The following is a 13,017-nucleotide window of genomic DNA, read 5'->3' as shown; positions in this document are numbered from 1 at the left end:
CCGAAACACATTTGTCCCGAGCGATGGAATGTCCGGTCGTGCTTCTCGCGTTCCTCGAGCTACCGCTTCTTTTCTCGCCAGGTTTGAGAACCATGTTTCGGGTCTTCGCCGCTGCAAAAGCTGTGCGCTGAATACCAGACTCCCTCAGAGCAATGTATTGGGAGAGTTTGGCCAATAGGCGGAGAAAAGGCCGCCGCCAGTGCCGAATATTCCCCCCACGCTTAGAGCGTAAACTACATTTGTGACACAGCGTCGACCAATCAGGAGACCGCAACGTCACAATATTGCAAACGGCATTTAAAACGTGCAATAGAAGCGTTCAATCTCGGCCTCCCTACTCCATCTCACAAATGTCCGCAGTGAAGACAAAGGCACGGGCGGGTGAGCCTAGCTCAGCAAAACGCTTTTGTTTGTACGAGAACTCGTGCATATGCGGCACTTCCCAAAGCCACGTGCTCGTGCCCATGCCTTTGTCTGCACTGCTAGAACAGCGTACGGAGACTGGCTGAAAGGAAACAGTGCGAAGGGCGGGACGCGCGAGCGTCTTGAGACGCGGAGTCCCGCTCGGCTCGTGCACTGGCTTTGGCAGTGCTTTCTTACCCCGTCTCAGCTGAGACGCTGTTTCTAGCAAGTCGGCCCTGAATTGGAGCCCACTTTCGTTTATTTTACACTTGAATATTGGCGTGTCTAAAACCTCACATGCACAAAGGTTTCAGTCACCGAGAGCTAAACCTTTTCACTCTAGCGACGCTGAAACGGCTCAAATCAGTCGTGTCACATATTTAGAGCACACGACCACCGCTAGGGGCTGTTTCGCTGCCTGTGGTTGGCCCCGAGATGCTCGCCTATTCAAACCAATGTATGGCCAAACTCTCTCAATAAACGGCTCTGGACTCCCCGAGAAATGCTCTGTGCTACCACATTTTCGCGCTCCAAATCTGCGGCCGGGCACTCTATGGCTCCGTCATCGAACTGCCAGGCTTTGTGAGTATAAAGGAGGCTATGTTCTAACCAAATATCACCACAAACAATACGTTTAAAATATTTTTGTTTAGCTGACCAGTTTTATCGCTATAACATTAAAACCAGTTGTTCGAGTTTATCTGGAATGTACAAATTTTGTTTAAAAATTGTTTTGTCTAAATTACAGTAATTTTTACATAATTTAATTCACTCAGCCGTTGATGCTTAGTTGGTTGAATATTATTTTTATACCTGTGAAATTCATTCGTCTTGTCGACTTCTAGCATTTTACGTCTGTTGACAGCATACCCATAATACCTACAGGGTGTTTTTTTAGCGCTGACAATAATTTAAAAAAAGCCTTGGTGTAGAAAACAATTTCTTTCGTGATAACGCAGACCCTTGTGAAGCGCACTACGGTACAACGTAACATTTAGAGTTTTCTTAAATGTGTTCGAAAGTTGGAAATAATATTCGTTTAAATGGAGTATCTGATTACTTCTTCATTATTATTTATTATCATTCTTCAAATTAACTTTTGCGAGTTTTTCACAAATTTGCGCTCCGTTTAACTTCCTGAACTAGGTCGTTTATGCTATTTCGACATAAAAAATTAACGCCTACTCTTGGTCAGCACAAAGCTACATTTAGGGGCGGGACCACTTACCTCTAGAAGGCTGTTTACAGACGGCTGACGGATGTAGTTGATGTTAAATATCCTCGTGGTAATTTCTTCTGTCTTATACTGTGAAAAGTCATTTATGTAGTACACCATCCAAGGAACTGCAAGTGTTCTATTTCTGGGTATTTTCATGGCCGATCGTAAATCTGGAGAAGACGTGGGCCTCTCTCAAATACACTACGAAAAATACTGTATTTCAAATACTTTTACTAGCAATTTGATAGCATAAAACTGCATTTGATATTCGAGTCTATCTTAAATACATTTCTCAGTATCTTGTGCCTAGTATCTCAAATACCCCCATTTTTGAATATTTAAAATTATTCATCCTAATATCGTAGGGGGATAGAGATCGGCACACTCCAGCAAAAAGCTGAACCGATGATAAATGAGAAAAACTGAACGGGTAACGGTCTAGGGTCAAAGATTCAGACACACGAGCTATGTGCAGAGTAAAAATTTACACAAAAAAAATAAGCAAAAAAAAAAAAAAGAAATTGAGAGAAGTCGCCAGAAGGAAGGTTTTCTATGCTTGACCTTGCTACGGCAACAATGTCAGTTTCTTTTGCCAGTATGGTACTTTTAGGGCACTGTCTGTGGGGGAACGGTGAAATCCAGACCCTAACTTTTATCAAAACAAATCGTAACAATAAGGTAGAAAAAAAAAAAAAAACTACGAGCAGGATCAGTTCTCAAAATGCAAACAGAGACACCGCCCAAAGCCCTTCTAGCGCTCTTAGCTTAGTGCAAGTGAAAATTAAGCAATCAACAGCCCTTGAAAGACAGTCGTGTTTCCCCGTCTACCCGGGTGAACTTTGTTTTGAAGTTGATTTATCTCTAAATGAACAGCTTGGTCAGCCTGCTTGAGGAAGGCGCGTCAGCACTCCTGGGGTCACGCTTTTGCCTTGCATATTTCAACATTGTTTCACATGAATTCCGGATACAGTGTAAACTTTTCTGTGATTTTACGGACGATTTTTGCCATAATCGTGAGTCGCAATCCACTCGGAAACAGGGTGGTGTATTGCTCCGATCTACATGTCTGTGCGGAGAGGCACGCGAACTTAGGGGGAGCGTGTGCATGTCTCCCCGTGCTGATACGCACGTCAAACCAATATTCCACTTGGTTTCTTAATGCTTAGAGATTGGACCTGGCAGCTAATAGTTTTAACTTTAGTCAGTCGTTATCGAAATTAGATATGCTGCATGCACAGCCAAACAGATGTTCGGGTATCTGTGTTCCTTTGTCGTAGTCGACCGATTCTCAGATATTCATTATGCAATGTGTGCAGGCAGTTTGAATTCGGGAAAGTTGTCCTGCATTCATAATAACTTTTTCGCAGTGATGAAGCCCTTTTTAGGCACCGCCGTGTTGAACTGACTAATCTGATCTAATTCTGTGTCTGTCAGTGGATCAAACCATGTAGATCACTTTTTTTGTGTGCTCTAAGCATACATCTTCTGTAGTGTGTTGTTAATTCCGGATCATATTTTAATGTAGTTTGTTTATGTCAATTGAGATCGTGTTCATTGCATAAACGTCAGTAAAGGAAAAGTACAAGGTTCCCAAAACAATTACAAGGTTCTTTCACCGACAAATAAACTACGTATCCCATGCTGATTATTAATCCAAATGTAGCGCTAGCGGTCCCCACCAGATGCCAAGGTTTCAGAATGAAACGTCATCTAATCACAAAGTTACAAGTGATTTTCTGCCATTTTAAATGGGAAAATTGTGGTCGACGGAGCTCTCGAATACCTGACGCTAAATGGTACCAATTGCTAATAATGAACACATTTTCCCATTGAGATTTAAAAAAAAATCACTTATAACTTTTATTTGACTGAACGGTTAGTTCTGAAATTTGTTCGAACCGCTAGCGCTACATTTGGACGGAGAATGAGCGTTCGGCGATGCAGAGTGCATTTTTGCCTTGAAAAAAGAAAAACACGGTCACTAATTTCTGATGGGACACGCTGCGGTAGCCAAATATAATGTGTCTAATGTCACCGAATACGCAGGAGTTCTCCTAGCGCCCTCATGTGTTCGAAAACTCATAGTAATAGTCATTTACCTATTTGGACTTCTTCTTTTCCTGATCAGTTGACGGCAAGTTGGTTTTGCATGTTATAACGAATAATTTTATTGCACATTTATTTTATTTTTATTTTCCGTACTACTTCCTATTTCTACCTATCTTCAAGTACATTCGAAACAGGACTAACGAGATCCTCCGTCAATGAATAACAGATATTAACACATGCATAGACGCCAACGGAACAGCGACGATCTGCAAGGCCCGTGGAGCAGGTGACAAAGCTGGCTTTAAATCTCTCTGCCACCAAGATATGTAACGCTTGCTTCAAATAAACTTACTATTACGAGAACATAAATTCATTCGATTTGTGTTTTGGTGGCTTAGTTGGTCTCAAGCATAATGACGCCGGCTCTCGACGCCGTATGCTCGTTCGTTGGCGGCTGTTGGCATCGCGACCGCTTGCGCCGTCTCTTGTCTCCCGTGCGAAACGGCGCCGTGTTGTTTGAAGACCGTGTCTTCGCTGCGTTTGCTAAGCCTTTTTCTTTCTTTACTTTCATATGTGCAGCACTGCCCGCAGATGGTGCATTTTTTTTTTTTTTTTTTTTTGTTAATTTTCAAAGAGCAAACTTACCTGAGGAAGAAGTAAAAAAAAAGAAAAAGGCTAAACTCCTATGAAAATGCAGCGAAGCCACCGGTCTTCAAACAATAGGGAGCCCCATTGTTTAACGACAGTTGGCTTCGCTGCGTTTCTACAGGAGTTAAGCATTTTTCTTTCGTTACATTTTTCTCGGGTAAGGTCGTTCTTTGCAAAGTTTACAAAAAATAAATTCACCAAACTAAAAAAGTGGACATTTAGTGTTTATACAGCATAAGTTCAGTCTGCTAGGATGGGGCGATACTGGTTTACACTTTAGATGAGCAATTTTGCCAGTGCAGTACGACTGCTAACCTGGGGTCTTTAACGTGCTCACGCAGTAGTGATACACGACCGCACGCCGGTACGATGCTCATCCAGATCGAAACGGGCAGTGTTGGGGATTGAACCCAGGATCCCTGGGTTCTGCAGCGCGAGCTTGCTAGTGTGCGCTAGTCCACTCATCCACGGATCCCCCCCCCCCCCCTTTCCCCCATCGAAAAAAAAAAAAGCACCATCTGTGGGCGACGCTGCACAAATTCGTAGCGCGATAGGTTAAGAAACCGAATTTTGCAGTCGATTTAAAGAGCCTGGCCACTATTTGGGACACCTGGTAAAACAATGCTTCGAGCAAATTTACAGTAGGTTACATGTAGAAACAAAGCACTATGCGGTAAGACTCTCACCTGTAATCTCGGGTGGAGGTCTCGATTCTGTGTCTTGCGGAGGTGAAGGAGTCGTTGTTTTTGGGACTTTTATATTACCCGAGTCGTCGAAATTTAACGTTTCATTCACTTTTGATAGATAAAAAAATTGATTAATTTCTTACACAGTGCAATATAGAGGGTGTTTCAGTTTACTTCGGACAAATTTATTTCAATATAAACCGTGAAAGGTACACTAATGCAGTTTGTTCGGGTAAGTTATCGGCCACCCTGGGGGGGGAAGGTAATATTGTTAAGGATGAAAACAAAAAGACGACGTATAATGAGATTAATTAAAACGTTTATGGGGTGAACTTGCGCCCAAAATGAACGAACAACTAAATGAGTGGATGAAAATAACTACACAGCGTCCCAGGTGTCGGAGTCTGGGAAAACCTCTGAGTCGAGCGTTGGCGGAAGAGTACGTCGTCGTCGAGAGAGTCTCAGTGAGTGTGGCGAACTATAGGGCGATACTTACTCTGCAAGGTCATTCTGGCTTCCTTTTACACTCGGGGTAAGGGTAAACGCGAATCTTCTAGAAGAACGGAGAAGCGTTCCCTCTCGGTCATGCACGTGGCAATATGGTGGGCTAATTGTCGCGACAACAAATATAATTAACTAATGTTTGATATATCACTTTTTAATTAGTGAAATTACAATATAGTTTCAATTATAAACTTGCTGACCGTGATCTATTGGCGACGAGCGCTATCGAAAGCGTCGCGGTGGTCGGCCTTCCACGATTGGCCGAATGCTGACTATGACGTCAGCAAAGGAGTTCTCATGGACGGAATTAAGAGGGACGTGAGGACTTCAATTCTGACGGTGTTGACAGTGTTGGTTCAAGAACGCTATGATTTCAAACTTCCGCCATTCTAATTTCAAACACCGTCGAACTTATTGTTCGGAAGATAATGACGTCATGAAAGGTAACCATACGAGGGCGCCACCATAACATCTCGCCGCAAATATTAAATCAATCAATTTTAGTAAAGTCTGTAGCATGTGAGAAGAACTGGGATGTGCTAGAGTTACCACTCGTGCTGCAGGCGCATGGCTGGCGGAGCGGAATCGCCGATTATAATCCTATCATCCAAGTTTTCGCGCGACATCGAAAAACAGTTTTATTGGGGTGAAAAACTCACTCGAGATAAGTTCTTCACAAAATCCTTGAGACGTCGGAGCAATTTCAGCAGGAGCTGGGATCAAGCCTTGACAAAGTTCTGCCCTATTGCGCTCTTTTTATTAAATGCCTTCCAGCATTAAAGTGAAGAACTCATGAAAATGTAAAGAGACCTCTACAGTTCTGGTTTATTTTAGATTTTGTTTTTGTGAAGTAACTGATCCCGTGCACAACCCTCATTTCTTTATTCGGACAAGCAGCAAAAATTATCGCCGTGTAAACGCTCGAAAATTCCACGAGCAACTTTTTGAAGAAAACGAGATATACGGTAAAGTTATTAGCTGACGACCAGTACTAAAGACAGAAAGATAACTAACAAAATTAAAAAACAAATCTGAAAAAAAAAAGTTTTTTTTTTATTTTTTTAGTTACAGGTTGCACTGCTTGATTACTTGAAACTAATTGGACAGTTTAGTTATTTCAGATTAGCATGACTGCCCAGCTCAGTACTCCGCCTTCATGTTTTTCAAAGTTTGATCGGAGTACGGGCCACGTGCACTCTCGCTCTTGACGGATACTTGTAAAATAAAACACGATATGAGTCTGGTATTTATGAACATAGCCCGCTTATGTCGTCGAACGAGACGACAGCTTCCGAAATCTCAGGCCAGATATAGTGTGGCCAGACTAGATAAATTTATGCATCTCAATAAACAAACCAGAGTGACAGAAATTGCATAAACTTGAAGCGTTTTCTGCACTGATTGCTTTCTGTGTATTGTAAACGATCTGTTTTCTTTATTTTTTTATATTTTTTTTATTAAAGTGAGGTGTTATGACCTTCCTACAAATAATACACAGATTCGGCATAAAGTGAGCTTTACCCCGGGGTTGCCAATAATGAATCGAACTCCTTTATGTGAGATTTCAGATTTTTTTTTATCTTCTAAAATGTATGTGTAAGTTTCTACTCGTACTACATACGAATAGAACATGAAAGTCTAAGGATTCCTAAAACTAGGTATAATTGACTCTTCCCCCCTAGAAATGAAACTGGATTTAAATCCCATTATGTAATTAGTTATAACATTAGCATAATACACTACAAATTTTCTCTCATATAATACCTCGAAATGTTTGTTTTTCGGAAATTACGTCTTCCGCTAAAATTATTTACTTTTTTTCATTATGTTATTTTATGTTTTTTTTTTTTTTGCTTTTTGAATAAACATTATCCACACATTACAGGGTGATCAAGGAGACGCCAGGCTCTTTAAATCAACCGAAAAATTCGGTTTCTTAACCTATCGCACTACGACTTTGTGCAGCGTTGCCCACAGATGGTGCATTTTTTTTCGTAAAATTTGCAAAGAGCGAACTTAACTGAGGAAAATATAAAGAAAGAAAAAAACTTAGCTCCTATGGAAACGCAGCGGCGCCACCGGTCTTCAAACAACACGGCACCGTTTCGCACGGGAGACAGGAGATGGTGCAAGCGGTCGTGACGCCAACTGCCGCCAACGAACGAGCATACGACGCCGAGAGCCGGCGTCTTTAGCAGACAAGGAACTGCAGTTCCTTGTTGTTACCGCGCCTGTTTTTGTATCTGCGACTGTCGCCGCCTGCGGGACGCGCGCCGCTTTTGAGTCGAAAATATTGTCTGCTAAAGACGCCGGCTCTCGGCGCCGTATGCTCGTTCGTTGGCGGCGTTTGTTGCGCCATCTCTTGTCTCCCGTGCGAAACGGCGCCGTGTTGTTTCCGGTGGCGTTTCTGCGTTTCCATAGGAGCTAAGTTTTTTTTTCTTTACTTTTTCCTCGCGTAAATTCGCTCTTTGCAAATTTTACAAAACAAATTGCACCATCTGTGGGCAACGCTGCACAAAGTCGTAGCGCGATAGGTTAAGAAACCGAATTTTGCGGTCGAGTTAAGGAGCCTGACGTCTCCTTGAATCACCCTGTATAAACTACATAATGTACAGTTTCCATAGAGCAACAGTGATCATTCGCGAGTAGCATTGAACGAAATTACGGAGAAATTCTAGTTCTGTAAAAAAACTGGATTTTTCATTTTATCTATTTCAAACGTCGTTCCCCACACCACGTGCAGTTCGCCAATCTTAGAACAAAGGAGAACGGGTTTTTTGTGCATTTCGAGGTGCTGTCTGAGCCATGAGGACAGTGACGTGTTGTGAAATAGATTTTTGGCGGTTTTATTACTTGCTTTGATGCATTCTTCCAATAAAAAATGCAGTTGTCGGCTGCAAGTAAAGAAAAAATCAAATGAGTCTGGTTTAATATTTAATGCGAAACCGTTGACTGTCCCATGGAGTGCAGCCGGCATTAGTTGTGACCGCAGGAGACGGCTCCTAAATAAACGGTAGTTAAAATGGCCGCGACGCGTCATATCAGATGCTTCGCCACGGAACTCGGCGGGGCGCTCAAAGTCAAAGCGGACGCGCCTCAGAAATAAAACACACACAAGAAAAGCACAGCACCGCAGATGCATCGTCACGGAAGACGTGGAGACGGCGGGGTTCACCGCGTCTGCGCAGTGGAGGAGCGAGATGTCACCGCAGAAGCGCCGTGAGCAATAGGAAGACGTGGCACGGTTGTTGTAAGAATGCGTTCCGTGTAGGAACGCTATTGCATTCCTTTATGTAAACAATCATAAGTGTCCTCCTGTATTTTTTTTTCTGACGCCCAAAGCTTTTTGGCACACATGCCAGCAGCACGAGAGTGTAGGTATCCTCCTGAATCGAAGACATATAAACAATTTAAAAAATAGACTTTTTCACCAAAAACGGCAAAGGGCGTGTCAATCAGTCATGGCGGCTGTTTCGGCTATTCATTTTATGTCTTTACTTTTTAAGACGGCCGTGGAAGAAGAAGTTAATATATTACTTTAAAACAAATTACTCTATTCTCCGTGAAACTGATGATGTTGGAAAAAAGTAACAAAGAAGGTGAACATTTAATTACAATGTTTTCAATCGCAAAGTTTTCACTCCATATTTTTGTCATCGTAATTGATTTTCTCGCTTCCCACATAAATCTTAAGCGGACAATTTTTATTATACAATACTTCAAGGACTTGAGAAAAAAAACAGCTGCATATTTTATCGATCTTAGTACGCAGGTAAAGGCACTGGTAAGGCCACTTTATATTTCCATGAATAGGTTATGGTGTGCATATGTCAGTTTATATTTGTGCTTTTCGCGGCAGGAGTCTGCAAGCCTCTGAAACAACGTTATTCGCTGATAGGGAAGATTAAAATTACAACACAAAACGTAGAAATGCCGGGTCCCCAGGCCACGGCCGTTCGAATATGGTTCCCTGCCACGCCCACGCACTCAAGCACTTTAATCTCATTAACAGGACATTGTGTAGGTTTACTTTCTTTGTGTGGTTTATGCATCGCAACTTTACGTTTCTATCTAAACTTCCGACAAGCGTTTAAGGCCTCATCGCCGTCCCGCACTTTTTTTGACAGTATTTTAGATTCAATGTGAAATGAACGTAGTTTTTCTACTTACAAGTCCAGTACACGACGGGTCTTATATATCGTTGGATAGGATCAGTGATATTCATCTCAAACACTCTGCAGTACATGTCCCGCACAAGTTCCATCTTCCTGCTCTTAACTCTCACTTTTCGTAGCGTGAGGATATCACGTAAGAATGTGTACTTTCTTTTATGAGGTCCACGAAGTACCCTAACTGGGTACTTTTCATCTTGCCAGTCCTTTTTTTTAGCACGTGTGCATGTCGTGAAACCGCCTGCAAAGAGGTGCTTTTTACTCAACAAGAAATAATTGCCCCTTGGCGGGCATCAACATTATTCGTGAATAGCCCATGTGACCCAGCATCCGTTAATAACTGTTGTGCATGTTAGTGCACCATTTAAAAAGAAAAATATTTTAAAGGCCAAAAATGTCGCTAAATAATAATCATATGCAGGTTCCTGGAACTTTCTACAGGTTTAATTCGCGTATAATTTATCTTCAATATTTTCAGATACTTACAGCATTTTAAACTTATACAATGCAGTTGAGAGTGAAACAATAAAATCTCCATTCTGGCAACCCCAGCTGTGTTAAGCTGTTAAATGAGAGGTACGAATATACTACCACGTTCCCTATTGTCACATTGTAATAGTAGTTTTGTTTGGCCAAAATTTTTAGGTACCTTAGTGCAACATTTTACTTTATTTGGCTATCGCTCGGCCGTCTCAGCTTATATTGCCGAAGACTCTACAGCAAGAAATATTTTAGAGGAAAAAAAATTCGGAATGCGTGCCAGTTTTTAACACTTGCGTCACAGACGAACAGCAATAGACCCATAATTGCTAAGTTCTATATAGTTGCAACAAAATAAAACCTACTAAAACACGTAAACCTTTCAAGGGTAACAAGATAAAAATTTGGAAAGATCATTCATGGGTCACCTCCAAAAGCAAAAAAAAAGAAAACTGTCGAAAACTAGCTAGTACAAGCGTGATAGCAACACCAATGCCTCAAAATAAAATAAACTCCCGATGTTGCACAAGATGTGGAGCCCATGTGGGGCCCACGTGTGCAGTGGGGGCTCGGGGCAGCCTCTACGAAATCCACGTTGTTCCTACGTCGGCGCAGGGTGGGCTTGCCGTATATGGGCTGCCCACGCAGTGCCGCGGTTGGTCCCACCTCAGATATGCGAGAGCAAAGTTGGACACAGCGTGGGCATGCCCAACTCGGGTTGTCCATGTAAACCCCCGTGGGTCGTTCCTCGGCTTTGCGGGGCCACGTGACCAAAGGTGTGGGCTCTACGGCGGCGAAACGTGGGCATCTCCAACTTGGGCTGGCCATATAAAAACCCCGTGGGACCCCCCTCAGCTCTACGGAGGCTAAAAGCAATTATGTGGGCTCCATGGCGGCTGTGTGGTCGTGCCCCAGTTGGGCTGCCCATCTAAAACCCCTGTAGGTTCTGTGGGGTCAATGCTTACGAAGACAGGGGCTCCATGGCGAAAAAGCGTGCGCATGCCCGGCTTGGGCTGCCCATGTACAACCTCCCTGGGTCCCACCTCGGCTCTGCGGCGACCAAGTTACAAACTGTGTGGGCACCACGATGGCAAATCGTGGGTAGGCCCGACTTGGGCTGCCCATGTACAAACACCCTGCGTCCTACCTTGGCTCTGTGAAGGCAAAGACGCCAACGGCGTGGGCTCCACGGTGGCAAAGCGCGGTCATGCTCAACTTGGGCTGCCTAAGAAAAAACCCGTGGGTACCCTTCGGGTGTGCAAGCGCCAAGTTAGCGATGGTGTCGGCTCTACAATGGTGAAGCGTGGGAAGGCCCGACTTTGGGCTGCCTAACTAAACCCCCGTGGGTCCCTCATCGGCTCTACATGGGCCATGTTAGCAATGGTGCGAGCTCTATGGTCGCAAAGCGTGGGCAGGCTTTATTTGTGTTGCCCATGTGAAACCCCTGTTGGTTCCACCTCGGCACTGTGGGTACCAAGTTTACGATAACGGGGTTCCACGGCGGCAAAGCGTGGGCATGCTCAACTTGGGCTCCCTTTCTAAAACCCCCGTGAGTCCATCCTCGGCATCACTGGGGCCGAGTGAGCAAAGCTAAAGGCTCCACGGTTGCCAAGCATGACCCGTCTTGGGCAGCCTAACTAAAGCTCCCGTGGGTCCTACCTGGGCTGTGCGTGGGCCGTGTTAGCAGTGGTGCAAGCTCCACAGCGGCAGAGCGTGGCCATGCCCGACTTGGGCTGCCCATGTAAAACCCCCGAGGGTATCACCTTGACTTCGCAGAGACCAAGTTAACAAAGGGGACCAAGTGTGTTCGTGTCCAACTTGGGCTACATGTGGAACTCCCAAAAAGGTACTTTCCACTAATATTGAGAATATTTACTGCACGTTCTGGTAATTCAAGATAGGAGATCGGCTTAATTTGATACCTAATAAGTGAGGATTGTAATTTTAAGTGTAAGTAAGAAATTGTAGGCTCGCTAAATTTTATTACTAACCTAGCACTCAGCGTGTATCTTTAGAAGTCCGTTTTACGTCCGATAGAAATTCTTACGCAAAGTATTGAATTTGAGGGTAAATTCGAAACACGCTGGTCAGAATGTCATGTTTGTTTTAAAATTCGGCGTTCGTAGACGGCTCAAGCAGGCTATGTATCCAGATTACCTGTGCAAAAAGATATCATATGGAAATGTGAAAATCTCCTTTTTTTTCGTTTCGTACATTTGAAATGCCTAATTTTTTATGAGCCAGCGCAAGGCGTTTTATTGATTTATCAAAATGGTAATATTTACAGTAGGCACATGAGGGAATGTGAGGCACGCTCACCGCTGGGAGATTATTAAATGAGCTTGAAAGAAATTAAGCTCCTGGGGTGACCTCATGAGCTGTGGGCTGCCGATCTAGGCCCCCTGCGGGCCCCACGAGGAGAGCCCTTGTCGGCTCCCTAAGTAGGCCCACTGTGGGACCCACGAGGGGAGCCCATGTGGGCTGCCCAAGAAGGCCCCTTGTGGGTCCCTGGGGGTAGCCCTAGAGTGCTGCCTAAGCGGGCCCCACTTGGGCCTGACTTACAAAACTGACGTGAGACCTACGTGGGCTGCCCAAGTGGGACCATACGTCACCTTCCTTTCAGAGCCCACTTTGTGCTAGGTCCCTCGACAGAAGCCCGGGTGGGCTGCCCAAGTAGTCCCCCTGCAGGTCCCAAAGGTGAGGCTTATGTGGGCTGCCCAAGTAAGCCCCCCGTGGGTACCGTGAGGGCAGCCGACGAGGACTGCCCAAGTAGGCTTCCTGGAGGTCCAACAGGAGAAGCTGAGGTGGTCTAGAGACGGCCGCATTTTTGCCCGCCGCCAAGACGGCATTTTTTTTT

At 44.2% G+C, this 13,017-nt stretch overlaps 1 protein-coding gene across 1 annotated transcript in view; it reads right to left on the bottom strand.

Moving 5' to 3' along the window:
* The window catches only part of LOC115325769, a 77,618-nt gene that overhangs the window by 39,604 nt on the left and 24,997 nt on the right, over window positions 1-13,017 (bottom strand). The window contains exons 3-5 of the mRNA XM_040208061.1: window positions 9,679-9,921; window positions 5,005-5,112; window positions 1,631-1,791 (exon numbers count right to left, since the gene is read on the bottom strand). Coding sequence (XP_040063995.1) covers window positions 1,631-1,791; window positions 5,005-5,112; window positions 9,679-9,921 — 512 coding nt within the window. The remainder of the gene's footprint in view (window positions 1-1,630; window positions 1,792-5,004; window positions 5,113-9,678; window positions 9,922-13,017) is intronic.

The sequence above is a fragment of the Ixodes scapularis genome, unplaced genomic scaffold, assembly GCF_016920785.2.
Source record: "Ixodes scapularis isolate PalLabHiFi unplaced genomic scaffold, ASM1692078v2 PGA_scaffold2__306_contigs__length_199485367, whole genome shotgun sequence".
Lineage (NCBI taxonomy): Eukaryota > Metazoa > Arthropoda > Arachnida > Ixodida > Ixodidae > Ixodes > Ixodes scapularis.
The sequence above is the reverse complement of the archived record's forward strand: the minus strand, read 5'-3'. Positions and strand labels throughout refer to the sequence as shown.